The 27,824-nt window shown below is 42.4% G+C and overlaps 1 protein-coding gene across 2 annotated transcripts; it reads right to left on the reverse strand.

The window, feature by feature from the left end:
* On the reverse strand, positions 1–27,824 carry LOC120516772 (solute carrier family 22 member 3-like). 2 transcript variants are annotated; one of them, XM_039738703.1, is made up of 12 exons: positions 27,612–27,762; positions 26,335–26,774; positions 22,612–22,715; positions 19,474–19,628; positions 13,763–13,931; positions 10,873–10,987; positions 9,121–9,224; positions 7,166–7,380; positions 5,309–5,417; positions 3,677–3,789; positions 2,275–2,374; positions 1–799 (listed from the first exon to the last, which is right to left on the reverse strand). In XM_039738703.1, exons 2-12 carry the CDS (start codon positions 26,740–26,742, stop codon positions 712–714), a joined length of 1,680 nt encoding a protein of 559 aa, XP_039594637.1. In that variant the 5' UTR covers positions 26,743–26,774; positions 27,612–27,762; the 3' UTR covers positions 1–711. The 2 variants fall into 2 exon arrangements, with proteins under 2 accessions (XP_039594637.1, XP_039594636.1); XM_039738702.1 differs by lacking the exons at positions 1–799; positions 2,275–2,374 and having other exon boundaries at positions 3,309–3,789; positions 27,612–27,824.

Raw genomic sequence — 27,824 nt, forward strand, 5'->3', positions numbered from 1 at the left:
GAAGTGGTACGGTTTTAATATAAAAATGTTAATATACATTCTTTGTGCATTAACTGTGGTTCACAAAATATGATTTCTGTTTTGACTTGATATTCACTTTCAAAAGTGTCAAAGTGGTTGCCTCTTCTGTCAGAAAATATATCTGATTTCTAAACTGACTTTTACTCTCTCTCAAAAGAGGAAGGTGATTATTGACAAGTCTGTTTAAGAAAAGTCTTACCTGGGCTAATCTAAGCTGCTTTGGGCTTGCTGTTTTTTTATTGTTGTAGCTGTGCTCTCACTAGTATGTTGAAGTGCATTTTGTAATCACATAGATAATCAAACTCACAGAAAACATCATAACCTCAGTCTCTCCATCACTCTTCTAGCTGTAAAATTAAAAATCACTTCCCTCCAGCTGACATGGGCTGTATGGACTACTAAGAGCTCAGGAGTCTGTGATATGCAGAAGAATGAACTTCAAACTGCTCTCTGTAACATTCACATCTTAATCTAAAATTAATGTTTGTTTGTTTTTCCCCCTCAAGTAACCCTCAATAGAAACACTGAGGTAGAGTTTGCTTTACACTTGTAACAAACACAGCTACAGTAGCTGTTCATTCTTGTCCACAGCACACACTCTGCACAGTCTCTAATATAAAAAGCGTGGCAGCCGTCTTCAAACAGAAGACTATAATGAGCATTGGTAGGGCTCAGCATGGGGCTCCCAGTTCACACCTCTGGATGTTTTTTGTTTTGTGAAGCATCTGAAGGTAAAGGTGATGCCAGGTGAAGGTTGTTAAGATGAATGTCTTTAAACCTGCAAAAAAGAAAAAGGGGGGATTAGAGGAAAGAAAATGTAAATTGTATGAAAATGTTAAGTGTATTCTCTGCACTGTAAAGTACATCACCATTTAATGAAAAGCAAAGCTCAGCTGAAATGAAAGAACTTGCTTGCTGTAACAAGACTGTTTTCCTGTTTTTAATGCATGACCACTTCAGCATGCATGGCTTTTTATTGGGAGCTTCCAGTTCAGATGAATACAGGGTGATATGGAGATTTATCAGGATTTCAGTTTGACACCACGTCTACAGCAAATCCACAGCAGAACAAACTTTCCAAATGCAGTCCCCATCCGGTCAGGGACAAATTCCTATTTTAATTGGATATATAATGTAATTGATTTTTTTTTTTTAATTATCTGTTATATTACAAAAATTGGCTGATCCATTTTGTCATTCAGTGAATTTTCTATGTCCATTACATGGATGACTGCCACTATCGGGGCACACACCAGGCTGTCATATAAAGGCACTAACTAGACCCTGTCGGATTATGATGTCCTTGGGACACAGACAACTAATTCTAGTTTGATTTGAATTGAATCTTGGTTTTGACTAAAACATCCTGAGGAAGAAATGAGGATTGCGTGCTAAATGACTCCTCCAACAGGAGGTTCAACACTGGAAAGGGCTTCAGATTTCACAAAAACAGAACTCCTCAGGCCATCAGGTAGTCAACCTGTCAGCACATGTGCCACAAGGAGATTTCTTTCAGAAAAAGAAGAGCAGCTGCTCTGTCTCTTTTAAGCACAGAATTTTATATTGAAGAACATAAAAGGTGAATAAAGTTTCTTACTTATTGTTAAACTTAAACAGACAAAACATGCTGGTTAAATTGTAGGGTAATCACTTCTGGGATACACGCCTCTAGAGCCCCATTTAGGATGTGGCAGATCCTTACACCAGCTGTCTGGACGGCCCAGATATAGAGAGAGCCTTGATAGTTCTGTAACCTTGACTTTAATTACTTGGGCTTCCATGCTTTTAAGGTGGGTGTGAGGTTGCCCAAAATAACACCATTTAGGCAGTTCTATGTGGAGTTTACAGTTGTAAAGAAAGGGAGACATTCATTGGCGGGGGAAAAGAAGGGATCAGTCTGAGTGATGGAGGTGAAAGGAGTTGGCATAGACGTTACAAGTGTCCAGATATTAGAGGGAGATCCTAGACCATTGTTCATAAAGCAAAAGCATTTATTTACAAACTTGGCAGAACCAAAAATCTTTTATACCATTTAGCGTTTCTTGCAGCTTTAAAGTTTGGAAAACACGTACAGTATTTCACTGTTCAAAACCTAGAGTCTGTTGAACAAGAATCTTAATTCTTTTATGGTCTCTATGCACATAAAAGAATAAATCAGACCAGCTTTGATCTGAAAAGACATTTTTCCAGATGTTAAACTTTTCTGCTAATTTTTAATGGGCTTGTGTTGAAGATACCTAAAATACAACTTACTTTATTGGGTGTTCAATGTCATCGATGGTCTCAGGCAATTTTTTGCCTTTTGTTTCTGGCAACAAAAAGTCCAAAGCACCAGCAATAACACAAAGTACACCTGGAATTGATAGATGAATAAAAAAAAAGTATCACACATTTGAAGCACTGAAACAAAGCTGTAGGGCTGGAGCCAGACTTATAGGTTTAAAAGGCAGATGAGGGAGCGGAGTGAGAAGAAACTGTACACAAAGGAAACGGCTGGGCCCGAAATCTTGCAAAAGCCAATTTGGTTAAAACTCGAGTACATGTCATTAATAAATAAAATAAATTAGAAAGCTACTGAGTTCGAGCTCCACTACTGCCATCTCGGGAAGTACAAATGATAAGCCTAAGGAAATTTTGTTTTTTAAATTTTAGTTCAGCTTTCATTCTTAATTAATATTTTTAAGAGTGAGTGAAATAATCCATCAATCTTCCTAATCCATTTATCCAGGGTAGTGTTGCAGGGCAGCTGGAGTCCATCCCAGCAAGCATCTGTTGCAGTCCATTGGCTGAGCCCCAGTCTATCGCAGTGTGAACACACACACACACACACACACACACACACACACACACACTCACTCTCTAGGGCCAGTCCCCCAAACACACATGTCATTGGACTGTGTGAATAAAACAGAACACCTGGAGGAAATCCAAGTGGAAATGATGAGAACCAGCAAACTGCATGCAGGAAGCAGCCAGGATGTGAACTTTGGTCTCCTCATTGCAAGGCAGCAGCACTACCACGGAGCCATCGTGAGTGAGTAAACCATTTCACTAATTCCTATATAATAATGTATTTTTTTTCTTTTTAACAATATTTTCATTCTACTTTTTCAGGTGTTCTAATTGTTTAATAAATTATTTTTTCCCCTAATTAGTGGGTCTGACGCTAAAGTAGTTGCAGCCTTTGATTATTGTGTGTTGTTTGTCAGCGTGTCTGCTCTGCTCGTTTTTAACTGTCATTAATAAGATACAACGAAGGGGGAAAACTGCAAAGAGAAAGGGCAAAATAGAATGAAATCAGCAAAAGAGAGTTAAGCATTTAAATCTTGAGCAAAAGCAGAAATATTTATAAATGTCTTATAACTGTAAAAATCAGGCTGCTGTGCTTTACTGAATATAGAAAAAGAGAAAAAATCCCAGCTAATTAAATGAGCTCAGTGTTATAAGATGCTGTCGCTGATTATGAAGCTGGTTGGAACAAAGACCTGCAGCCACAGGGGGTCCCCAGGACTGAGTTTGGGATGCACTGGTATAAAGGCTTGGAGCTCTGGAAGGCTGAAGTTCAGAAAATGGATGCTTGTTTTAAAATGATCTGGCAAGTGATAATTGTTAAGTGTGGTATTAATTAGAATGTCAGCTAAAAGGCAATACTCACCAAAAACCACCAGTGGAAGCTCCAGCCATATACTTGCTAGCCTGTATAGAATAAAAGGTGCAGCCATTCCCCCAATGTCACACAGAGTGGAACAAACTGCAACCCCCAGGTTCCTTTAAAGAAAGAAATAACAAAAAAAAAAAAAAAAAGTTTTAAATGTACATCAGCAAAAATGTGAAGGTTAAGTTAACTGGAGATTCTAAACTGGTTGTGTGTGTGTGTGATGGACTAGTGCCCTGGCCAGAGATATTTACCATACAGTTTTAAGAGTGGCAGTGTTATGTTATCTTAGATATACAGTACATTCATTCCACAGTGGAGGAGACATGTCTTTTTTTTGTGGCAAAATGCCATCCCAGAATCTGTTGATTAATGCTAAAGATGCTGGAGTTTCTTTCTATCCACAAATTAGAGTAAAAGCTGCAATTTAAGGCTGATTTCTACTTCGGTGCTGGGCCTGTACTGTAGGCTATGCCATCTAAAGCAATCTGTGTCACACTGCAGGACACATCTGAATGCTAGGCGGCAGCAAAGAATGAGAATAATTCATTAAAATGCAGGCAGTTTTTGTCCCCCAGGATCACGGCTTTTCTCTTAAAAGGTAAAAATCTGAAAAAATGTGTGACTATCAGTTCTACTAGGCTGTAGTAAAACGATTTGTGTGTCTGTTCTGTGAGGTAACCCAATTAATTGTCAGCCGTGTTATTAGACGCAGGTCCTGTAGCAGTATCGTTCTCTTACAACTAGCAAGTCTCCAGCTAGGAACCTGTTCAGGGCAGAGCCCAACCCCTTGTGAGGCTCAAACTGCAGCCCCTCTAGCCGCAGTCTAAAATGGGGGGTGTAATCCAAAGGCCCCAAGTTTGAGTCCTGCGGCTGCTCAGAGAGGGGGGCTGTCACCTGAGCGAATTCCTCGCCAAAGGCCCACTAATGCTCGGAGGGGGGCACACATATCCCCATTACAGTTCTCAGCCATGTGTTTCTCCATAGTCTTGACAGTCCAGAAGGACTTTTAGGTGATTTTCATGTGTTTTGTTGAATCTCTTAATTTTAAAATCACTCAGTTTCTTTTGGACTGCGTCTTGTGTGTGTCAGAACCTGTAAGTTTGAAATTTGTGTACTGTACAAGTTAATTATAGGTCTTATTTAATACATGCTTTGTTTTATTTAAAAATATGTTCTGTCTGTTTAAAATGGTCACGTGGATTTTGTTTATTTACCAAACTTACACTGCTGATGTTATAATGCTAATTTAATAGAAGGAGAGGTAAGTAAATCACCGTTGTTTGGGTTTCTAAGAACTAAATTTAAGAAGTATAAATTGTATTACACATTAAAATAAATATAAATTTCAAATAAAGCTGGCATCTCCCTGGAAGTATAGCATTATGCCACATCTTCACACAAAGGCTTGTGGGAATTTATAACAAGCTACAGAGTTCAGTAGCCAGCATCCAAGTGTATTGCAATGGAAATCTCAGCCTAATATGGAGAATATTCAACCGTTAGCCAGGCAAATGTGCAACACGCACAAAATGATCCCCTCCCAAGTATTAGAGGTGACCACCACAGAGTGTAAAGAAGCTCACTGCTCTGATGTACAGTATGTGACTTTCATGTTTTTGATTTGCTTACCTCATGAAGGTCGGGTAAAGCTCAGAGTTCATGAAGCACACCAACTCAAATGATATGGTGATGCCCAGCCTTCCAACACAAGCCACAGCTGTTTTAGCCCAGTAGGCATCTTTAAAGTAAAACACAAAAGTGATACTTTAATAACAGAGGAAGACAGAATAAAAAAAATGTGACATACTAAGCTACTGAGACCCATTAAAAATGAACTCACTTCCCCACTTGTGCTACCATACCTCGACTTTGGCTGGCAGCTTGTTTGATTTGAATGGCAGGTGATAAACAGATTTAATTAAGCCAAGTAGTCACTAGAGGGCACCCCAACCATGAACAAGACTGGTTGGCCAGTAGCCAAGCAGTCCTTGGGATTTACCATTAAAATGATGGCCTGATGTATTTAAATAGAGGGGGAGACATAACACTTGTGCACCTACATGACACATATTGAGGTTAGATATTTGAATATTTTCTTATTTACCGTGGCTCCCGCAGAGTGCTGACGTGTTGTATGTTGGTCAGATGTCTAAGTGAGAATCCCACTGTACTCTGGACATGTTACTACCACATAATGTACAGACCCACTTAATCCAGTTTGATGTTGTGGGTGACTTTGGGTGCAAACATAGTAAAAACCCTGGTTCTCTTCTAATTACATTCACCAGTTTGCTGACCATACATATTTTTGGGATTTTGGAGGAGAACCACAATACACACACACACACACAGAGAGAGAAGCCCACACAGACACGGGGTGAACACAGAAACTCCACACAGGCAGAAACAGAATGCAGCATACAAACTCAGGACTGCTTATGAACATGAGCAGGAACTTTAGTGTACTGTTCACATGCTACAAGTCCCACCATGTTTCCTTCAGGAAGCAGTGAACCGGAGGAGTTAAAATAGAGCTCAGTCTTTAGAGCTCTGTAGAATCCAGCAGCCATAGCAGTTGCACTTCCAAACAGGTAATCCACCTGAAACTAAGCATGTTTGGTCCTGGCCAGTACTTGGATGAAAGATAAACTAGAAAAAGCTTGGGTTGCTGCTAGAAGAGGTGTTGGTGAGGCCATCTGGGAAACATGCTGTTGTCTGTTTGTAGATCCCATTGTCCAAGTGCTGTAAAATTGGCACAGTGCTTCGGTTGAGACTTCCAACCGAGGACCTGACTCTGTATGGTCATAAAAGATCTCTGGGCACCTGTCAAAGTGTAGGGTGTACCTCAACATCGCGGTTTCCCACTACAACCTGATTATTCTGACATCCTGATCACCCCTCTCGCTAATAGGCTAATTATCTCCAAATATCTAACATGTGGTGAGTGTATTGGTGCATAAATGGCTGCTGTCACCTCGTCCAGGTGGACACTGCACATTGGTGGTGGTGGTGGAAGTGGCTCCATATTGTCTATGTAAAGAGCTTTGAGCAGGTTAGAAGTGCTATATAAATGCAATTACTTAGTATATGTAAATAATGAACTAATTCATCAAGAATGAGTGTGGGATTGTGTGCAGTAATTACCTTTTATTCTTCAGTAAGCCTTTAGTCTCATTTGAATTGCAGTGTTTTGTAATATTGTAGAATGAGGTAAGGCACCTTATCGAGATCAGTTTGATTAGTTTTTTAAATTCGTCATACAAGTTTAGTTTTACTCGACTCCTTAACGTTATAAAAAAAAATCTTTCATGCCTGTGAATGTCAAACAGATCACAAAGCACCATTCCCAAGGCACAAACCCCAGCCCCTCTACCTCTGGTGTGGCCAAATGACCTCAATGCCTGCTCATCTTCTAGTCCTTCATTGTTTTGGGGGGCCAGTGGACAACCACGTCATGGACTGCTACAGCCTGGTTGATTTTCCTACCTTCAGGAATGAAAGCAGCCGTCAAGCAGGCGACGCCCGCCATTACAGTTGCAATTCCAAATGGAAGGCGCCTTCCCACTCGCTCTATAGTGAGGAGAATTATCACGGCAGATGGAAACTCCACAGCTCCAGAAATCAGGAAGTCAACGTAGACATTTCCACCCAGGATTCCAACGCGCATAATCAAGCCTTGATAGACCACGGCACAAACAAACCTAAAAAAGAAAGCCTTCATTATTGGTAAAGAGGATGGCTGGATGGAGTGGACACCAAACCACACCACATACCCCATTGTGACTTGGCATTCAACGATGAATAGTAAAGGCTCAAGTGCCAATGAAAGTGTCCTAAACAGAGGATGAGGAATGAGCGGGCTACAGGCCATGTGTGCATAGTCATGTCTATGTTGATATAGCAGGCCGTTACAGCAAAAGACGTGAAGTAAAAGTGCCAGCTAAATTACTTTATATTTAGCCCTGTTTTGTTGTTATATTTTCAAAAGGACACCAAACCACCTCTCCAGTGAAATAATGTTGTGAGCCAGAAGAGTAGCATCTCTTGTTTATCTCTTTACAAGAATTCAGTCATAAAGCAATGGTCCGTTTCCACTTACCTTCACGTCACACCCAGAAGGACCCGTTGTCTCCAGTTACTCAATGCTCTTGCCTGAACTCTCACATTTTACACTGATCTAGCTCTGCCACCGACGGTAGGTTGTCAAGATTTCAAAACGCCAGCACAGCTGACGTTCTTTTTTTGGGTCTCAGAACCAAATGGATTCCTGAACAAGGGTTGGATGATATACTGCATACAATTTTCTGGTCAATCAGTCCTTCCCCTTAAACATTACATTGATAGATGACACAGGCCATCACAATTTTAAACTGAGTAAGAATCTGTAATTTTCAATATGACCACAGGGTGTCCTCATTGCTAATATAAATCCACTGTAATGAGGTACTAAAACAATGCGTTTAATAGAAAAACACAGATGAGCGAAAGGACGGTTATAAAGTCGCTAGTCTGGCAACACTTTGGCTTCAAAGTAAAGGTGCATGGTGAGTGAAACAATTTAACCAAAAGTTATTTACAATGTTTGTTGAATAAGTCGGAAAGTAATTGTTGTAAAAGATTTGACAAATGGTGAACTGACGTGCTCATTTGTGCCGACACTATCCAGCGTGCTATGCTAATGCTGCTAGTACAAGCGCTAAAGATTTGTCTCCCTGGCTGTTAATTATTGGTGCTTCTGGGTGTAGAAAAAGCACATAATATAAGCTGGGCATTACGAGATGGACACAATGGTACCTGAGCTTCTTTCACATTATTTACGTGTGTAAGTTATGTTTGCTTTATGCCTTCTCTCCAACATGTTTTAAGATGTTAAGTATTTTTATTTGTATGTCAACCTTCCGTTCGTCCCAAATGGCACACCTGCGCATAAATTGATCTGTTATATAGCAGCACTGAAATGTGAAGGCTGCAGTGGGCTGACGCCCTGCCCGGGGTTTGTTTCCTGCCTTGTGCCTTGTGTTGGCTGGGATTGGCTCCAGCAGAAACCCTGTGGTTAGGATATAGCAGGAAGTATAACAGGTGGTGGGTGTAATGTGAAGGCCCCAAGTTTAAGTCCCACTGCTGCCGCCATCTCAGGCAGGATGAGCAACAAGCTCAGGAACTGCACAAGGACGACATTACAGTGGACCAGATCAGCCCTAATAAAAGAATTTTTTGCTGCACCCTCTGGACTATAACTTGCCCCATTTGCCTGGACATTTGAAGCAACCTCAATTTCAGCAGCTCTTAATTCAACCACAAAGCAAGCCGTCACAAGGTGGGGAAACAAGCAAAAAAATAAATAAAAATATGCTAGTAAGGCTTCAGCCACTTGGTCTGACCCTGCAGACTCCCAAAGCGGATCATCATCTGGTGTGCATCTCACATGAAGACAGGCTTACCAGTTGAACATCAAGATGAATGTGCATCTCCTGATCTTGGGCGTTCTGAATAAGTCGAGAAACGATGGCATCTGAACTTCAGTAGCTTCACCATCAGTGAGTTTCTGGAAAACAGAGTACAGTTTCTTTACTGCTCTCCCATAATCCAATTGTCTTTGTGACAGATAAGAGGTCAGTCTGGTGCCCCCAAAAGATGGCAGCACATGAGGGCTGTCAAATTAGACCAAACCTAAGGTAAGAATATTTATATTAGGTAAGGAAAATGTTCAAATACTTTCAAATGTAGGCTAAAAGTTCTATAGTTGTACTTTACATGCTAGTTTATTAATCAAGTCAAGTCAATTTCATTTAAAGGGTACATTCAAAAACAACACAAGTTGACCAAAGTGCTTTTTGGTCCCCGTGCACAGAAGACATGAGGCCACTGCCTGTCCACTTCTGTCACATCAAACAAGGCAGTGTGAGTCTACAAACAACTGAACTAAATGATCATTTCAATGATCTTGGTAAGTATTTCTTCTTTGTTATAATTGTTTATTAAAAGCAGACACTTCTTATTCACAACTGGAAGATTCAGTAAAACTCTTTTGTTTCTGACAGCAGTCTACGCAATCCCCTTCAATCTGATCACTCGACCCAGACTAATAAGAATAAGAATAATAATACTACATTTGATTTATTTATAGATGCCTTTCTAAACACTCAAGGCCACCGAACAATACACAAAACACAGATTATAAACAAAAGTAAAATACAGAAGTTAAAATCAGACAGAGCAATTGTAATCAAAGAGAAAAAGCAGTCTTAAACAAATGAGTTTTAAGTTTAGATTTGAAAAGTAAAAATGATTCAATATTTCTGATCTCAGGTGGTAGTGAGTTCCAAAGCTGTGGTAAGACGGACGAAGGGGACAGTCAAATGGACGGAGGAAGAGGATCTAAGGGTACGGGAGGGAATGGCAACATGGAGGAGGTCAGACAGATATGGAGGGATGAGGTTGTGGAGAGCCTTAGAAGTTAGTAGGAGAATTTTGAATTGAATTTGGAACTGAACTGGAAGCCAGTGAAGCTGCTACAAAGCGGGAGTGATATGGTGAATAGAGGGGAGTTCTAGTAATGATGCGGGAGGGCAACTGAATTCTGGACCAGTTGAAGCTTATAAAGAGATTTGAGAGAAAGACCAAAGAAAAGGGAATTGCAATAATCCAGACGAGAAGTGACAAAGCTATGAACAAGGATAGCAGTGGAGGGAGGAGTGAATACGATTAATGTTATGCAAGTGGAAATACGCAGACCGGGAGAGGTTATTGATGTGGGACTGAAAGGATAAAGTGCTGTCAAGGATGACACCTGTGGGGAAGGGGAGACAGAGGAATTATCAGCAACAAATGAAAAATGATCAGTTTTGGATAATGTTGATTTTGTACCAATGAGGAGAACCTCAGTTTTTTCACTTGTTATTTAAGAAAATTTGAAGAAAACTAGGATTTGATTTCTGCTATGCAATCAGTAAGTGAGGAGGGTGGAAAGGAAGCAGTAGGTTTGCTAGTGAGATAGAGCTGGGTGTGTGGGTGTGTGTCCTACAGTGGGCTGGCGCCCTGCCCAGGACTGGTTTCTGCCTTGCGCCCTGGGCTGGCTGGCTGGCTGGCTGGCTGGGATTGGCTCCAGCAGAACCCAGTGACTCTGTGTTAGGATGTAGCGGGTTGGAGAATGGATGGATGGATTTAAATAAATGTTACATCAAGTGAGTTACCTCAGTTAAGGGAGAGAGACATCTTCCATTCTCTTTGGCAAGTTTTTCAACAATAGCAACAGCTCTACCAGTTTGCTTTTGAGAGAACAGCCATCTTGGAGACTCCGGAATCAACCTAGAATTAGAGCAGCCGTACGTGAGTGCAGCTACTCAACAAGCACATCACATTAGACTCTACCAAAGCACTTCACGAATGAAGTGAAGCCTAGACATGGAATAAAAACAGAAAAATGAGAAATCAAACAAATAACACAAAATAATATCAAACACTGAACACACAATTATAATAATTATAATAATGCTTTTCTCACTACTCAAAGCGCTCAGCAATTGCAGGTTAAGGGCCTTGCTCAAAAAGTCAATGCAGGAGCCGATTTGCTTTTGTTCTGGCAGATCAAAATGTGTGGGAATGAGAATAAGCGCTGCATGAGGAGACATGAGCTAACATTTACTGGTCTGCCAAACCAGCCTCTCTAATGACAGCACAGGGGACGATATCTGGTATCTCGGTTTCTTCCCTGGTTAGACGTCACAACAAGTTGGCTGTTGGTGACTCTGGACGGACAAACTAGCGTATTAAATTTATTAGACCTCAGTGCAGCATTTGAGACTCAGGTCAGACATGACATTCTACTGTCCAGAATGGAGAACATGCCGGGCGGGTATCTCTGGCACTGCCCTCCAGTGGTTCAAGTCCTATTTAACTGATAGACAAGAGTTTGTTAGTCTTGGCAACAGCAGATCCAGCTCGACACAAGGAGCTCCTCAGGGCTCTGTGCTCGGCCCTCTTCTCTTCTCTATTTATATGTCTTCCCCTTGGCCATATTATTTGTAGCTTTGGACTGGGCTATCATTTTTATGCAGACGACACTCAACTCTACTTTAATGTTAAAAGTGGAACTTCATCAGAGCTTTCTCAGCTCACAACCTGCCTCAGTGAAATTAAAACCTGGATGGAGCAGAACTCTTTAAATTTAAATTGCAACAAAACTGACCTCCTACAAATTGGGACTAAAATGCAACTTAATAAAATGAGCTCCTTCCCAGTCCATCTTGGCGGTGATCTCATCAGACCTGCCTCTACGGCAAAGAATCTTGGTGTCATTTTTGATTCCTCCTCCTCTTATTCCGCCCACATAAATCACAAACTTTCTTACTTTCACCTCCGTCACATATCCCGTGTTCGCTCCTTCCTCTCCTTTTCTAATGCTGAGAAACTTGTCCTTGCTTTTATCACATCCCGCATAGATTATTGTAACTCGCTGCTGGCAGGTGCCCCTTCTAATCGTATATCACAGCTCCAGCTTATTCAAAACTCGGCTGCAAGAGTCCTCACTCGAACCAGCAGCAGCGAGCACATCACACCCATCCTGCTTCATCTTCACTGGCTCCCTGTGTCTTACAGAACCGAATATAAAATTCTACTAATAACCTACAAAGCCTTAAATAACCTCGCGCCAAACTCCATCAGTGACTTTCTCCATCACAATATGTGCCTGTCCATCCACTAAGGTCCTCCGATTCTGGTAATCTTGTTGTGCCCCACACTAATCTTCACTCCATGGGTGACAGCAGGGCCTTCAGCTGTATGGCGAGCGCCCAGACTCTGGAATGACCTACTGAAATTAATCAGGTCAGCTGACTCCATGAATTCTTTTAAAAAACAACTCAAAACTCATCTGATCAGGAAGACTTTTAGCTCTACTTGACTTTATTATCCTTCTCTCAGTTTACCTCTCTGTCAAGATGTCATGTAACCTGTATGTGTGTGTGTGTGTGTGCTGGACCATCAGTTATGTTGTCTGTTAGGCTTTTTTTTCTCTGAATTCACTGTCGTAATCTTCTTTATTTATGTATTTGGTTTGTACAATGCTATATACTGTATACCCTCCCGTTCTTTCTTATATTCTGTAAGTGCCCCGAGTATGGGAAAGGCGCTATATAAATAAAATGTATCATTATTAATTTGAGTGCCCGTTGTGTAGTTTATGAGACTTTTCTGCGTCTGTCCGCTGGCACAGTTTCTTAGAACATAGATTTGCGTCCTGGCTCCAGCCCTAAATGCACCTGCCCTGAATTTCCACTGGTGGTCTTGAGTTTGTGAACTGAACAAATTCTGCGGGTTCTAATTTATTGATGCCTTAGAGGATGTTGAAGACGACCTGGATTGGGTGCACATGGAGGTTCATCTTCTCGACACCAAACAGGTTTAATTCTCCGAGTCTGTCACACTCTGACCTTCAGTCCTGAAACGCGCCTGGTTGCTCTGCTCTGCTCTGTCAGTCTTGTAGTGTGATGAGAAGAGCTGCACACGACCCCCCAGATGTGGGCTCACTAGTGCGTTATATGGTCAAAGTATAATGGCTTAGGGCTTTGTTTCAGTCACCCGTTGACAAATGGGTAAAAGAACTGAGGCGCACATGGACAAGGGGCTGTTAAAGCAAAGTGAGACTAAGGGAGGAAAGAGTGGAGCAGTGAGAGCAAAGAGTATGTGAAACGTGATCAATGGACATTGAGGCAGTAAAAAAAAAAAAAAAATAGTGAGTTGGTATTTGGGACGTGCTGCTCTGTCATAAAGGATATCCATTTTCAAGTTTGCCGTCCACTTCTCTCGGCTCGGTTGGCCTGGTGGTCAGAACATTGGCTTCTGTGAGTTGATGCGTCTTTCAGTCTCAGACCTACTTAATCCACTTCAGGGTTGTGGTTGGGGGTTGTCATGTGACCGCTCAAGATAAAAGAGACATTGGCCGATGATAAATAATGTTTTCAGCCATCTACAGTATAACATCCAATAGGATCACAGAAAACATTCTTTTCACACTAAGTTTCTAATTTTCTTTTCTTTTTTATTTTGATAGAACTAAGGTAAGTATAGAAAAGTAAATGTTACCAGTAGTATATCAGGAAGATAAAGTAGGGGACGCTGATGGCCACTTGTATCCACCTCCAGTCAGTAATGAAGTAGGCAATCAGCGGCAGGATGATGATTCCAACACTAAAGAACTTCTGGTAAATGATGCCCACGATACGCCTGTGATCCACTCCGACCAGTTCAGTGACTAAGGAGAGACAGACCGCTGGTCAAAAGGGGGCTTACAGTACATTCTCCAGGATGCATCATCCTTTTAACAAGTTAATTCAAGTAAGTCATGGAGTGCAGGCTCACAAGTGAAATACAAATGTCTACATAAAGACACATGTCTGTTAAACACCAATTAAATTAAATGGATCAGTATCGGTCCATTAACATTATCACTGAGCTACATTGAGGAGTTCGACTGTTGGCCTTCAAAGACCCGCTCTTCTCAAAGTAGACCACCCTGACTGACCCTCATCTTCTTAAATTAAATTAAACCACAAGCCCATCATGATGTAGGGGAGCTTCGGCCTTTTTGAAATATGGACACCCAAGCAACTTCTAGCAAGCCAAACAATATGTATCTGTATCTACATCTGTCTATCTCACTGCCTCACTCTGAGGGCTGAATATTTTTTTCCAAAAAACAGTTTCTGAAAAGCAATGGCTTCACACAGAAATCAACATAAAATGTCTGTTGCTGCATGCAGTGGCTGCCAGTTTGCCAAGAATGTGCAGCAGGTTTGCTGCCAGGCTGGCTTCATGTGGCTGGGGCAGCAGCAGCGGTGGTGGTGGTCACGGTCACAGTAAATTGTAATGTGGTTTCTACCTCTTATCATTGTTAAGTGGCAGTTCTACCTGGTGAACATTGTCAGTACCAGGGCTGTGGAGTCGGAGTCGAGGAGTCGGAGACAATTTTGGGTACCTGGAGTCGGAGTCGGCAAAAAGTTAACTCCTGCTAAATTTAAATGGGAATTAAAAAAGTAAGTTGAAATGTCCCAATTCACAAACAGTCATAATGAACTACTTCTCTGCTGTAAGAATAAAGCCCAATGCTTGCAGTGCATAATGTTACCACAAAACGAACATGTCAAGTAACCATGAAGCATGCTTTTCATTGACTGTATGCGTCACTATATGGGATGTAATGCACAGGTAAGGTGCGGCACCGCTTTCCATTGTGTCGTGTGCCACTGTTACAGGGAACTGTGAACCTAGCCTAAAGCCCCCCATACATTTACAGATGCACTGCCGATTTTTCGGCCGTTCAACGAGTCATCACGCGTCAAACGGCTGAAAAATCATCTGGTGTGTTCTCAGCTCCGTCGGCTCCCCTTCGCTATGCGCGCTAGTGAAGGGGCGAAGGAGCCGAACACAGATCTCTACCTGTCTCCAGCAGAGGCTCGTTCTGCTGATCAGATGGCCGGTGAGTGACACAATGCACTAAACTTCCGGCTGGCTGACAGAGGAGACGGCCACTGTAGCAGACAGAGGCATCACATTACTTTGGATGGGGGCGGTGGTCGAGATTTTCGGCAAGCTGGATCTGCCCGTCTATGTGGACACCTGCAATCTGCGGCCGCCAATCAATTGTGTTTGTCTTTAATCTGGCATTATAGTAAAGTGTTGGCTTCCTAGCCAGTAGTTCTGTGGTGAAATGACATGTATGTTGCCTTCCTTTCCTTCAATGGATGTAGAAAATACATTAGCATAGTATATACATACAGAGGAGTCGGAGTCGAAGTCGGAAGATTTAGAAACTGAGGAGTCGGAGTCGGGGAGTCGAAGTCAGAAGATTTAGAAACTGAGGAGTCGGAGCATTTATCTACTGACTCCACAGCCCTGGTCAGCACCATGATTAGCTGGGGACCAATCAGCTGAAGCTGGAACCTTACATTCGTTTTCGATCACTTGTATCAAAATTGGAGTCCGACAAGTCAGAGTCCAGATAAGAGATAACAGGCAAAATGTTGTGTGTGAAGTATTTTGCTTTACGCGTTTGCTTTAATCTTTCTCCATTATGTCCGTGCCATTTTTGCCATTGTTTATGCCGTGCTACTCACACCAACGCAGGAAATCTCAGTCAAACCAATGAATCTAATGTTCCGTCAGGCAACGAGAGTCCAACTAAAACATAACAGTTGGTTTTGTCACAGTTTACAGTTGATTAACATCGTCAACTCCTCCTTTTGACAAAAGTCGTCATCAGCCCTGAAAGAGTTAAAAATAGAATTGATTACCCAAAATCTTCAGTTTTAATTGTGATTCAAAATTTTCTGGATTATAAACCGGCAGGACACATCCAGTTAACGGCTCAGATGTTTAGGAAGGAGTAGCGTCGCTAAAAGTTATTAACAGTGAGACATATTGAGTTTTTTTCGTGCTTTTATTCCTGTTGTACTCTTTTGAATATTTGTGAAGTATTTTGTGAATGATAGAGGTGCTATATAAATAAAGTGTACTAACATCCCTCTGGCTCTCTCTATTATTTATATTTCTATATATCGTCTATATAATCCAATAAGAAATTTTTATGTCAAGTTATTGTGGATGCCGGGTGCGTAATGTCATCTCACATCCACAAGAGGGCAGCAATGAAAAATAAAACTAGCCTGGTGGAAAACTTGAATCTTGTAGATTTTTTGGACCACTGTAACCGGGACCGTCTGGCAGTTCTCCCCCTTGGCATTTGCCCACTGGTCTCTCAGAACATTTCTGCAAGCACCTTCAGCATCTCCCCACCATCAGTGGCCTAATACACCCAATCTGACCAGGATCACTTGTATTCGGCCTCAGTCACGCCTGCCTATTAACTGTATGAACTTCTCAAGCTCACCAAAATTCAGACTCCTGGGGACTGCACACACACACACACACACACAGTGTACTTTATAGATTTACCTTTGCTGAATTTGTTTCTAAAACATGAGCTTCACCAACACTAATTTTTTTTCTAATTTATATTTGTTTTATGGCATAAGTATTTTTCATGCACAGAGTATTATTTGAAGTATTTGTTAAGACTGAAAAATGGCAGTTTTCCTCGTTCTTAACATTAGTTGAGGTGTAAACAATCAAAAGCAAGTATCTGCTAGACATTTTTTTTACTAAAATAGCCAGGAATTGACATTTATTTATTTATTTATTTTTATTTATTCTCTTTTCTCCAAACAGTGTAATCTGATCCTGATAGAGTGCCCTCTAGTGGTGCATGGGAGTCCTTCAGCTATGAACCTAATATCTTACAACACCAGCCAATGTGGCCACAGCTCTGGACATCAAGTTTTGACTGAAGGTTTTATTTTGAATTTTTTTCACAATCCTGTCATAAATGTTAATTTGCCGCATGAAGAACATGCATGTTGTGAAACATTTTGTACAAATTTAAACATAAATAAAACCCTGCCTTTGCCTTTTATAATGGAGTTGAAAAGCACTGGGGTCCCGACATGAAAACAAGAGACCTTAAAACTTACTAAACATGTCCAGCTGTGAGAAAGCTGGCTATCTGTGCTTCTGATGCTCACTTGTGTGACAGTAAAATTAAACTGTTAAGAACAGATTTGTGGTCAGATTCCTGGTGTCATTTTCTCGAGGGAAGGATACGTTTCCTGATGGCACCGGGTGGCAGCAGGCAATATCATTTGCGATGTAACGAAATAAGCTCCTGCATAATGAAAGCCAGCGAGTGACCATAGGTGTGACTTTTCTCAGTTGTTATTGTCTAGTTGTCTACAGAGCAGGGACAGCAGTTCACATGTGGGTATCGACGCTCAATTACTGAGCTTGCAGATGACTTTTCGAGGTGAGAATCACACCCTGAAAGGAAGATGAACGGTGATGTGAAGTGAAGAGCACAGCCAATCTGCTTTTAAAATGGCTGAATCTCACAACAGTGCTCTGCTTTTTGCCCTTTTCCCTTCCTAAAACAGCCTGGATGTGCCGTTTCGGAATATGTGTGGAATCTCAAGATAAAGAACAATAGTTCATAACACTTTTGGCTTCAGGGCGGCGCAGTGGTAGCGATGCTCCCTCACAATTAGGAGACCAGGGTTAACGTCCCGGTTCCCCCATACGTGGTGTTTGCATGTTCTCCCCGTGTCTGTGTGGGTTTCCTCAGGGTGCTGTACCATGTACAGGTATGGGAATGTGAGAAGAAGGAAAAGGCATTTAATTAGTGTATGCATTAACTGTGCATTCCAACAGATGGTGTAATGTGCAGGTTAGTACTGCTGCGCGTGTTTCCAGAGCAAACATTCAGTCCATGTTTATGCTGTGTATGTAATCAAAGAGAAAGAGTGGCGAGGCAGGAAACCTCCACCCAAACAATGGGGGTCACCTTCAGGCTCCACTTGGATCACTTTGTTCCCGACAGGCCAAAGTTCATCTCTGCCTAAGTCATATTTTTAGGATGATGTCCCTTAAATAAAAAAGTCAGGGGATGTGAATAATTAACACGACACGTCTCAGTATTTGAGCACTAAATAGTGTTCAGTACGTTACCTTTTGTACCAAAATGTAATCATTTACTGAGGAAACAGCAAGTTGTTAATCTACAATTGAGTACCTAAACGCCTTTCAATTACTATCTGTATAGTGTTTTAAATATGAAATATTTGAACGTTAATTATTGGCGGACAGCCTGGGTACACCAAACAGCCTCGTCTTACTCGGTGCAAAGGTCAGATTTTGGGTTTTACGTGATGTAACTGAATGGATAATATCTGAGATAACCTGAAATCCACGTCCCATTTTGAGTGGGCCAGACTGAGTCAGGGGCTTCTCCAATTGGAAGTAACAGACTGACACTTTTTGCCGTCAGAGGTACAATTTCAATTTTAACTTCAGTCTAATTTTAAAAATGTAATACTTTTAAAATAAGAGTCGCAATACGATCGTGTCACAATGCAAGTACTGGGATATTATTGTAGGTGGGAGTTCCCCGAGGGTCTTTCCTTCCTGTGTGGTAGCCGCTTTTGTGAGGACGCTGTCCTGATCCGTGGTGGTGAAGCAGGAGCCGAGTGTGCAGTCAAGGCAAAGCTCTCGGTTTACGGGTCGATCGACAGCACGTCCTTGTCCTCACCTGTGGCCCTCGGCTGTGTGAAACGACCGAAAGAATGAGATCGAATGTACAAGCCACAGAAATGAGGTGTCTTTGTAGGACCACCGGGCTGAAACTCCATGACAGGGTGAGAAGCTCAGTCGCTGTAAAGTCGCTGCTTCTCCAGATTGAGGGGGGCCAGTTGAGGAGATGTGCACATGTCGTAAAGATGCCCAACCAGCCGGGCTCCCATTAGAGCTACTCAGGGCATGCAGATCCAGGACACTCTGGAGGGATTATGTCTCTCGGCTGCAGCTGAACTGGAGGTCTGAACTGAACTGCTTGGCTTACTGCCACTGTGACCCACACCAGGAGAAGAAAAAGGTTTCAGAAAATGTGCGATGGCGTTCCCTAAAGCTAGCAGGACTCACCCTTACAAATGTCAGTGCATCCTAAAGTACTCCAGTCACGCTAAGGTTTGCCAGAGTGAAGGTGGGAGAACATCAGTGTGGTAGCACACTGTCAGGTTGGGGTCTACCCAAGGTTTCTACTGTGTGGTGCCTTTCCTAGTGAACACCATTCTATGGCATGGCACGCTTAACTTCCATATTTTTGACTGTGCAGTCACTCACCTTGACCACAAGGGGTCCCATATTACCTGTCAAGAAACAATACATCACAAAGAAAATGCGAATATACTTACTGAGCACGTAGCCGGCCATCCATCCACCTTTGATGGTAAATCCGCAAACCCCACGCAAAATGAGCAGCGCTTCACTTGTCGGGGAGAAAGCCACAAGGACTCCCGTAATCCCGTTTACCACTGAAGACACTATGAAGCAGATTTTCCTGCCGAACCTGTTTGAAAGTTTGATATATTGGCATTATTAACTAATGGCGATCAAGGAGGATAAAAACGACCATAACGACAGACCCACTGCCATTGGGTGGGCGAGGTGGCCGTGTCAGTGAAACATTTGGTGCCAACAGATTTTGCAGTTTCGTTTTCTACTCTTTTTTTTTTTTTTTTTGGACTGGCCCTGTTGTGCATTTTACTGTCCCTTTGACCACATTAGGTACTCCTGTGCCATTTTCCCCTCTCAGGTCAGACCAGGTTGACCTGCTTGGCCCGCCTGCCATGGTGTCACAGAGTCAGGGGGACAGCCTGTCAGCCAAGTGACATAAGCTCTTTTGTGAGAAGCAGCTACCGTGGATTCAGGCCCCCTCACTTTCTGCACACGTTAATGTGTTGTAAGTTTGAATGAAAGAACATTTCTGTTTTTGCCCAATAATAACCCATAATGACAAAGTGCGCATGCAGTACTGCATGTTTTCAGAAAAGTCTGTCATTTTATTAAAAATCACACACCGAAATCTTTCATTCATAAACAGTAAGTATTCAGAATCTTAATTCAGTACGTCGTAGAAGACCTTCTGGCAGCAATTCCATCTTTGAGTCTCTAGAAGCTTTGGATTTGGGCTGTTTCTCCCTTTCTTCCTGGCAGATCTTCTCCAGCTCCATTAGATACGACAGGATGTATCTGTAAACTGCCATCTTCAGGTCTCTTCACCCAGATGTTCAATGGGCCACTTGAGGACACTCAGAGACTTGTCCTGAAGCCACTCCAATGTTGTGTAGTGCAGTGGTTAAGGCTTTGGACTTCTAACCATGAGACTGTGGGTTCAAATCCCACCAGTGACACTGGATGACCCTGTTCTCCAATTGAAAATGTAACCAGTTGTATCTCAAGTGTTGTAAGTCACTTTGAACAAAGGTGTCACCCAAATAAGTACATGTAAATGAACTGTTGCCCCAGTCTGAGGTGACATGCAGACTTGAGCAGGTTTTGTTCAAGGGTCTCTCTGTATTTGGCTTATTCATCCTTACCTCAATTCTTACCAGTCTCATTGTCCATAGCACTGCAAAGTGCCCCCATAGCATGATGCTGCCTCCACCATGCTTCACCACAAGGATGCTGTTAGGCATGCGATGAGCAGGATGTGGTCTTTACCAGACATGGTGTTTGGAACTCTGCCCAAAGATCTCAATTTTTGTCTCATCAGACCAGACAGTCTTCCTTCTCATGCTCTCAGTGTCCATTAAGCTGTCATATGAATTTTACTCAAGAGTAGCTTCTGTCGTGCCGGTCTAACATAAACGCCTGGTTGCTGGAGTGCTGCTGATGATGGTTGTCCTTCTGACAGGTTGTCCCATTGCAGCAGAGGACTTCTGAAGCTCCTGTTTGGTTTTAGGTCACCTGCCTGACCAAGGCCCTTCTTTCTTGCCCAGTTATTCAGTTTGGCCAGATAGCCAACTCTAGGAAGACCTTTGGTGATTTCAAATGTCTTCCATTTCACAACTGTTGAGGCCACTGTGCTCCTGGGAACACTCAAAGCTTTAGTAATGGTTTTCTCTCCTTCCCCTGATCTACAGTATGCCTCACCACAATTTGATTGCGGAAGTGGACTTCACAGCTTGGATTTTGTCCTGACCTGCAGTTTGAATTGTAGGACCTTCAATGCACAGATGCATGTCCAATAAATTCTGGACTGCAGTCAAGTTCTAGAAACATCTGAAGAAGAATTAAGGCAAACAGGAGGCACCAGAGTACAATTTGGACTACCTCAGTACTTATAGGGCATTGTCGGGCAACCGTGGAATTTTCTTGGGGCGCCGCGAAAACTTTTGTAAAATATTTAAAATCGCTAGTGTTTCTGAACTTTTGGTTGCTTAAAAAGATAATGTTTTAAAAAAATATTTTATGTTGGAAAAACAGATAACGGTTAATCAGATTGTTGAATAAACAAATGTATTTATTTTGAATGCAAGTTAAAATTTTCGCAGTTCATCATTCATCATAATATCAACACCAGCGGTGTCAAAAACACATCTCGTGAGACTTAAAGTCTCGTTGTTAGAAGATCTCGCTCACTGTACGGATAGAAGAAGGCGGAGCAAATATAGAACGAGAAAATACGAACGCTACATTTCGACTCTTGCCGACGAGAGAGTATCGCTGTAGCTGCAGCTCTCACCACTTAATCGTCTGAGTATTACTATGGAAACATTAACCTTATTTTCGCTCTGACACCGCTGATCAACACAGTACACTTTGTAAACTCAGTGACCTTTTCCAGTTCTTTGTGGTGAAAAACATTTTGTTGTGACGCAAGCATTCGATACTTCCTTGTAATTTAATTCTCAACGATTATCACTCGCTTTTTATTTACGGTAATTTTAATTAAACTTTATCTAGAAACATTCATACATAGTTTATTCTCGTCATGACTTTATTTATGGGCAGTCCCTCAGGGGCGCCACGAAAGAAAATGTTTGGACTTAGTGCGCCGCAACTCGAAAAAGGTTGCCTTTCACTGTTATAGGGGATTTCAATTTATAATTTTTAATAAATGTGCAAACCTTTCTGAAAACATGTCTTCACTTTGTTATGATGGGTTATTGAGTGCAGGCTGATGGGCAAAAATGGCAGTTTTTTTGTTTGTTTTTAATGATCTCAAATGAAATCTACAACACAATGAAGGGTGCAGTAAGTGAAGGGCTCTGAATATGCTGCACACGTGCATCATCATCATCATCAGCAGCAGCAGCAGCAGCTACTGCACATTATGCTGCCTACACACAGACAGGTGCATTCGATATTCAGCTGACCGATTTGCTCCAGAGGTCAACTACAAGTCTGCCCATCACAGACAGCAGTGTTTGACACCAGGGGTCTTATAAGCAATACACACCCTTTTAGAAAATGGACAATGGCAGGAGTGCTGCGTCTAAGGCACCACAGATCATCAGTGGACAAGTGAAAGAAGATAGTACATTTACCTGTCGGCTAGATATCCAATAACTATTGTACCCAGCAGGAAACCAAGATTGAGTACAGACTGAGACAGATCCACCTTCCAGGCGTCCGAGCACACCAGATTAAACTGGAAAGAAAACAGCGTGGAATAGTAGAGTACGCTTTTCAATTTCATAATTACCATTAAAAACAGTAGCAAAGTATGAATTACTTCGAGTGGACACCCTGCCGTCACCCCGTCCAAACGTGGCAGAAGTGAGAAGGTCACATTGGCATTCAGGGTGACTCAAAAAGGAGTTCAACGCCCTCAGAAGTGTAGGAGTGGTATTATTAATTAACAGTGTACAGTGAGATTCTGAACAACATGTCGCCACTCTGATGCCATGGTAAATAAAGAATGGACCTAAATGCAGATTTCTATTGCTAATTCATAGAAAACATAAAACTATGGAAGATTATTTATTTAAACTTTGGCTTCATTCCTCCTGCACCAGGTGGCGCATTGGACACCAAGAAATTGCCATTGAGTTCGGTCAGCACCAGCGGCCTCGGTTTCATCCTGTACCAAACTGACTGCACAAAAGTCTTCAAGAACGTTGGACCACCAGGTTTGCCTCAGTCACCTTTGCTTCCATTTACCCTGCACTGGCACCCACAGCATATCCACTTTTGTTAGACAGCCGGGGGGCATGCAGAGAATATGGCTCAAGAACCGAAACTAGAGGGTGAGAGGCGGTTCGAGGATATACATCTTCATTTCTGATGTGGTGGCGGTATGAGATACGAAGGATCCTTCGGAGGCACCGTTGCTGGAACACATTCAGGCGTTTCTCAGTTGTTGCATTCGCCAGCTAGATTTCACTGACAAAAATAGCTGTAGGAATTACAATCGAATTCAGAAGGATAATTTTAGATAGCAGGGCAATGCTGTTGGATTTCAAGATACTGTAGGCCCAAAGCGGCGCATAACAGCCAACGCCTATGGAAGATTATTTGCTCCAAAATGAAATGCAATCCAACATGTTAACTACATTGAAGTGTAATGCATATACACATAGGGTGCATTTAATTTTGGCACAATTTTCTTCTGTTATAATTAAGAACATATTAACCAAATGATTGATAGCTTTTTACGATGGTACACAACGTTCATGTCAGTTTAAAATGCAATACAACAGCATCTTCCGTTTTAGTTCATGTCATTAGATCATGTGTCATAACTAAAAGCAACGCAAACGTGTTTTGCTTAGCGGCATGTATGGTATTTCGATTTGATCACCCATTAATTGTGTCAAAATGGAGTGTAATTAAATGACCAATTGGCGTTAAACGGGTACCTGATGCACTCCTTGCTGTGGTTTCTCTGCTCTCACCTTCCAGATTTAAACTTCGAATATAATTAAAGAGCAGCATAGCAGTGGTGGTATATTGATGATAAATTGAACTGGACTGCCAGTACTGATGCTTTGTTCAAGACTTCCTTAGAAGGTTGCCGTCCTTCAACATCTGCAATAAGATGCTGCAGATGTTCTATCAGACGGTTGTGGCGAGCGTCCTCTTCTACGCAGTGGTGTGCTGGGGAGGCAGCATAAAGAAGAGGGACGCCTCACGCCTGGACAAACTGGTGAGGAAGGCAGGCTCTGTTGTAGGCACGGAGCTGGACAGTCTGACATCCGTGGCAGAGCAACGGGCGCTGAGCAGACTCCTGTCAATCATGGAGAATCCACTGTATTTACTGAACAGGATCATCTCCAGACAGAGGAGCAGCTTCAGCGACAGACTGAGGAGACCCCACACTATGCGACTCTTCAATTCCACCCGGGGGGGTAAACGTTAACATTATACAAAGTTATTGTCTGTCATACCTGCATTGTTATCACTCTTTAATTGAATATTGTTATTATCAGTATGCTGCTGCTGGAGTATGTGAATTTCCCCTTGGGATTAATAAAGTATCTACAGTATTTATTTATCAATCAAATAAGACGTTGGGTTAATTTCTCTCCAGTCCACCACAATCAAACCTGTACAATCCACCTCACGCTCACATGGGAATCATACAGTGACAATGTAGGACTCCACAGCTAAGATGTGGCAGAAAAGGGTAGCCGGAAGCTTTGGGTGATGAGGCCCTTAGACCTTAGCTGGGCTCTAAAGTAGCCATGTTGGAGATTAGACAGACACAGAGGGGGTCTGGGACGGCAGAAGTTGTCATCAAAACTTCCAGAGATGATGTGGGCTAATCGATGAAACGTCAAGGAAAAAGGAGGCCTGCCTGAAAAGCCCCTCCATGTCAGTCTCCACTATCATTAACACCAAGATCATCTCTTGTAAGTACTCACACGATGGATAGAAACAACTTCTCCGCGTTTAATGAATCGAACAGCAGATGGTGGAGCTACCCTTAATTTTAATTTTCAGCAAATGAAATAACACACTGTGGCTGACAGTGACGTGCTACGAAGGGCCGGGGATGGATTGATGTGTGCCACGTGAGAATCCGTAAAGTGAGCGCTCCTTTACAAATTGGTTCAGCCGTCATGTTCATGATACTTCGTCATGGAGTAACACATTTTTGAAAATTTTCAGTTCTTTTTGAAGGATCCTACATCTTAAATACAGCATGAATGTAGCCAAATACAGAAGGAAAAAATATTCCAGCGTACACGCGCCAGTTCACATTTTACCCAAACCATACTGCTGAGATAACACTGGCGTGGCTTCAGGACAAGTCTCAGACGTAAACCCCATAGAACATCTGTGGAGGGACCCGATGGGTAAAAACGTCAAATGTATTTGTTTAAGATGAAATGTGCAGATGGTGAAGAATTGTAAAATTCATTGTGTATATTAGTACAGTAAGTGTCGCAATATATGTTGAGTTAGTGCAGCTGCTGCTTTTTATCCTTTCTATTTTATAATACTGTAATTGATTTCACATATCTAATATTATGTATTTAATTATCAGCCTTCACACCACATGTACAGTTTAATCTTGTGTCTGACATTTAGACTTGCCTGGCATTGATGTTACAAGTGAGGAATGATTTCCAGAAGATTGGCCCAATAAGTCCTGGTCACATTTCACAACTTTTCAATCAATTTTTAATCACAGACTTAATTGACATAAACCTAACCAATCAGAGGCAGCACGACAGCCATGTAGTCAGACATCCCCAGTGACTCGTCCAATTAGTCCACAACTTGTTTCGACAAAATCAAGTCGGGATCAGATGGGTTGTTTGCGTGCGTGCGTGCGTGCGTGCGAGCGAGCGAGGCCAGAAGTACGGAGTATATAATAGAAGTACGAGAACGCAGTCGCGTAATTTGACATTCCCGGCAGTTTTTTTGTTGTGTAATCTGATATCAGCAATGGCAGTCGTCACATCTGACATCCCCTCTGAATAGAAGTCACGTACCGTGAGATCTGGTTTAGCTGATGGGCGTACACATGGCTAATAAAAAGTAACAAGGCGCATATCATACTTTGTCAAATGGTTGCGTGTCATTTTTTTTTATTTTTTGGACAACCCCAAGACCATTTTGTAACCGTGATATAGACGTTCTGAGATATTTGTTTCAAGTAAGGAAGGCATAAGTTTCGAGGTAAGGGTAATCGTGGCACTGAAGAGTGGCGGTGTGTGGCATGTTAAAATAAAAATTTCACTGTACTCTGTACACGACTATAAGGACCTAATAATAATAAGAAACCAGATTTTAAAGCAGGAGAAACGATGGACACTTACCTCCATGGCAAAGGTTTTTCGTTCTCCATAATTATAGACCCAGCCATCCTTACAGTCGATTACAGGGGCGTCTTTGGTGAAGTTGAGCAGAGGAGCGCCCTCGCAGCTGACGGCCGTGCTGTTCCAGTCAACATCGTACATCCGACAGCGGCTGTACTCTGGGCCAGTGCTGCCATTTACGAGAGGCACCGTGTAGCGCTGCTCCTCCTCCAGAGTCCATCCACACGTGCGCCTCAACTCCTCTGCCGAAGGATTTCTGCACCAGTGCTCTGGGGTGAACCCTTGGAAGACCACTCCTACATAAATAAAGGCCCAGGGTATGGACACCAGGGAGACCAAGGAGAAGATGCGCTTCTGAAACCTCCCAAATACCCCGACCTCCAAAAGGATATCATCAAAATTGGTCATCCCTACAGAGCTTCAGGAGGGCCCGCCGTGGACTGAAAGGGAAATAAAAGAGCCAAAGGTCAGCCGGTGGTGTCACCTGTGAATAAATCAAATGCAGCCCTGGCAGTTCAGACCTTCTGCCGGGTTTACTTAAGCAAACAGAGCACAGAAATTCAATGAAGCAAGTAATGTCAACGAAAAACGAGACACTCGTCCATCACCGTTTGCCAGATATATTAAAATAATGGAAACATCAGAACTGGTGAAGACATTTTCAGTATTACAGCAGACGTGGGTGACAACGTGTTGGGACAGCAGCACCACACAATACTTGGCATTCGCAAAGTCCTTGACATGCAGCTGGGGGTCTCAGATTTCTAATTCTGATCCTATGTGGTATACACGAGAGAAACTGTGACCCGGACCTGACACTCCACAACCAACACCAAAACTTTCATGAGGAACACCTCCGACACTGCAAAAAATATATTCATGACCAATAATGGACGAATCTGCATAAAAAGGGCAAACAAACATGCAATCTGAATGTCCACCCATGCACTTTTTTTTTTAATTTGCTTAATCTAATGCACAGTCATAGGGGAGCCGTCCATGGCGAGACACCTGCACTCATTCAGGGCCAGTTTAGAGGTGAGGATCATTCAAAAGTGACAAGGGTGAAAAGCACACCAAAAACCGAAGCAACACTGGCAGAAAATACAAACTCCACACAGACGGGCGAGCTGAACTGCTGAGCCACTACATTACACTAAAACAGGATTTACGTTTAATTAGCACCCTGCCTCATTTGAAACACACACAGTCCTGACGCTGTGCTGAGCGGTCAAAACGCATTCTGCCCAAAATGAGAACAAAAAGTTTAACCTTACCTTTTACAAGTCCACACACAATGTGATCAGCAGCTACCGCCCGAGGTTGCAGTCCAGCAAATGGTGCCACTCCAAGGTCCCAGATGTCCGTTCTGCACTGAGGGGCTCAATGGCTACCTTGACACAAATAAGAGCTTTGTCAGCAGAGTGGCTGCTGTGGCTTCTACAAATATTGTGAAACAAATAATCATTTACCTGATGGAGAGGATCTTC

The sequence above is a fragment of the Polypterus senegalus genome, chromosome 16 (genome assembly GCF_016835505.1).
Source record: "Polypterus senegalus isolate Bchr_013 chromosome 16, ASM1683550v1, whole genome shotgun sequence".
Taxonomy (NCBI): domain Eukaryota; kingdom Metazoa; phylum Chordata; class Cladistia; order Polypteriformes; family Polypteridae; genus Polypterus; species Polypterus senegalus.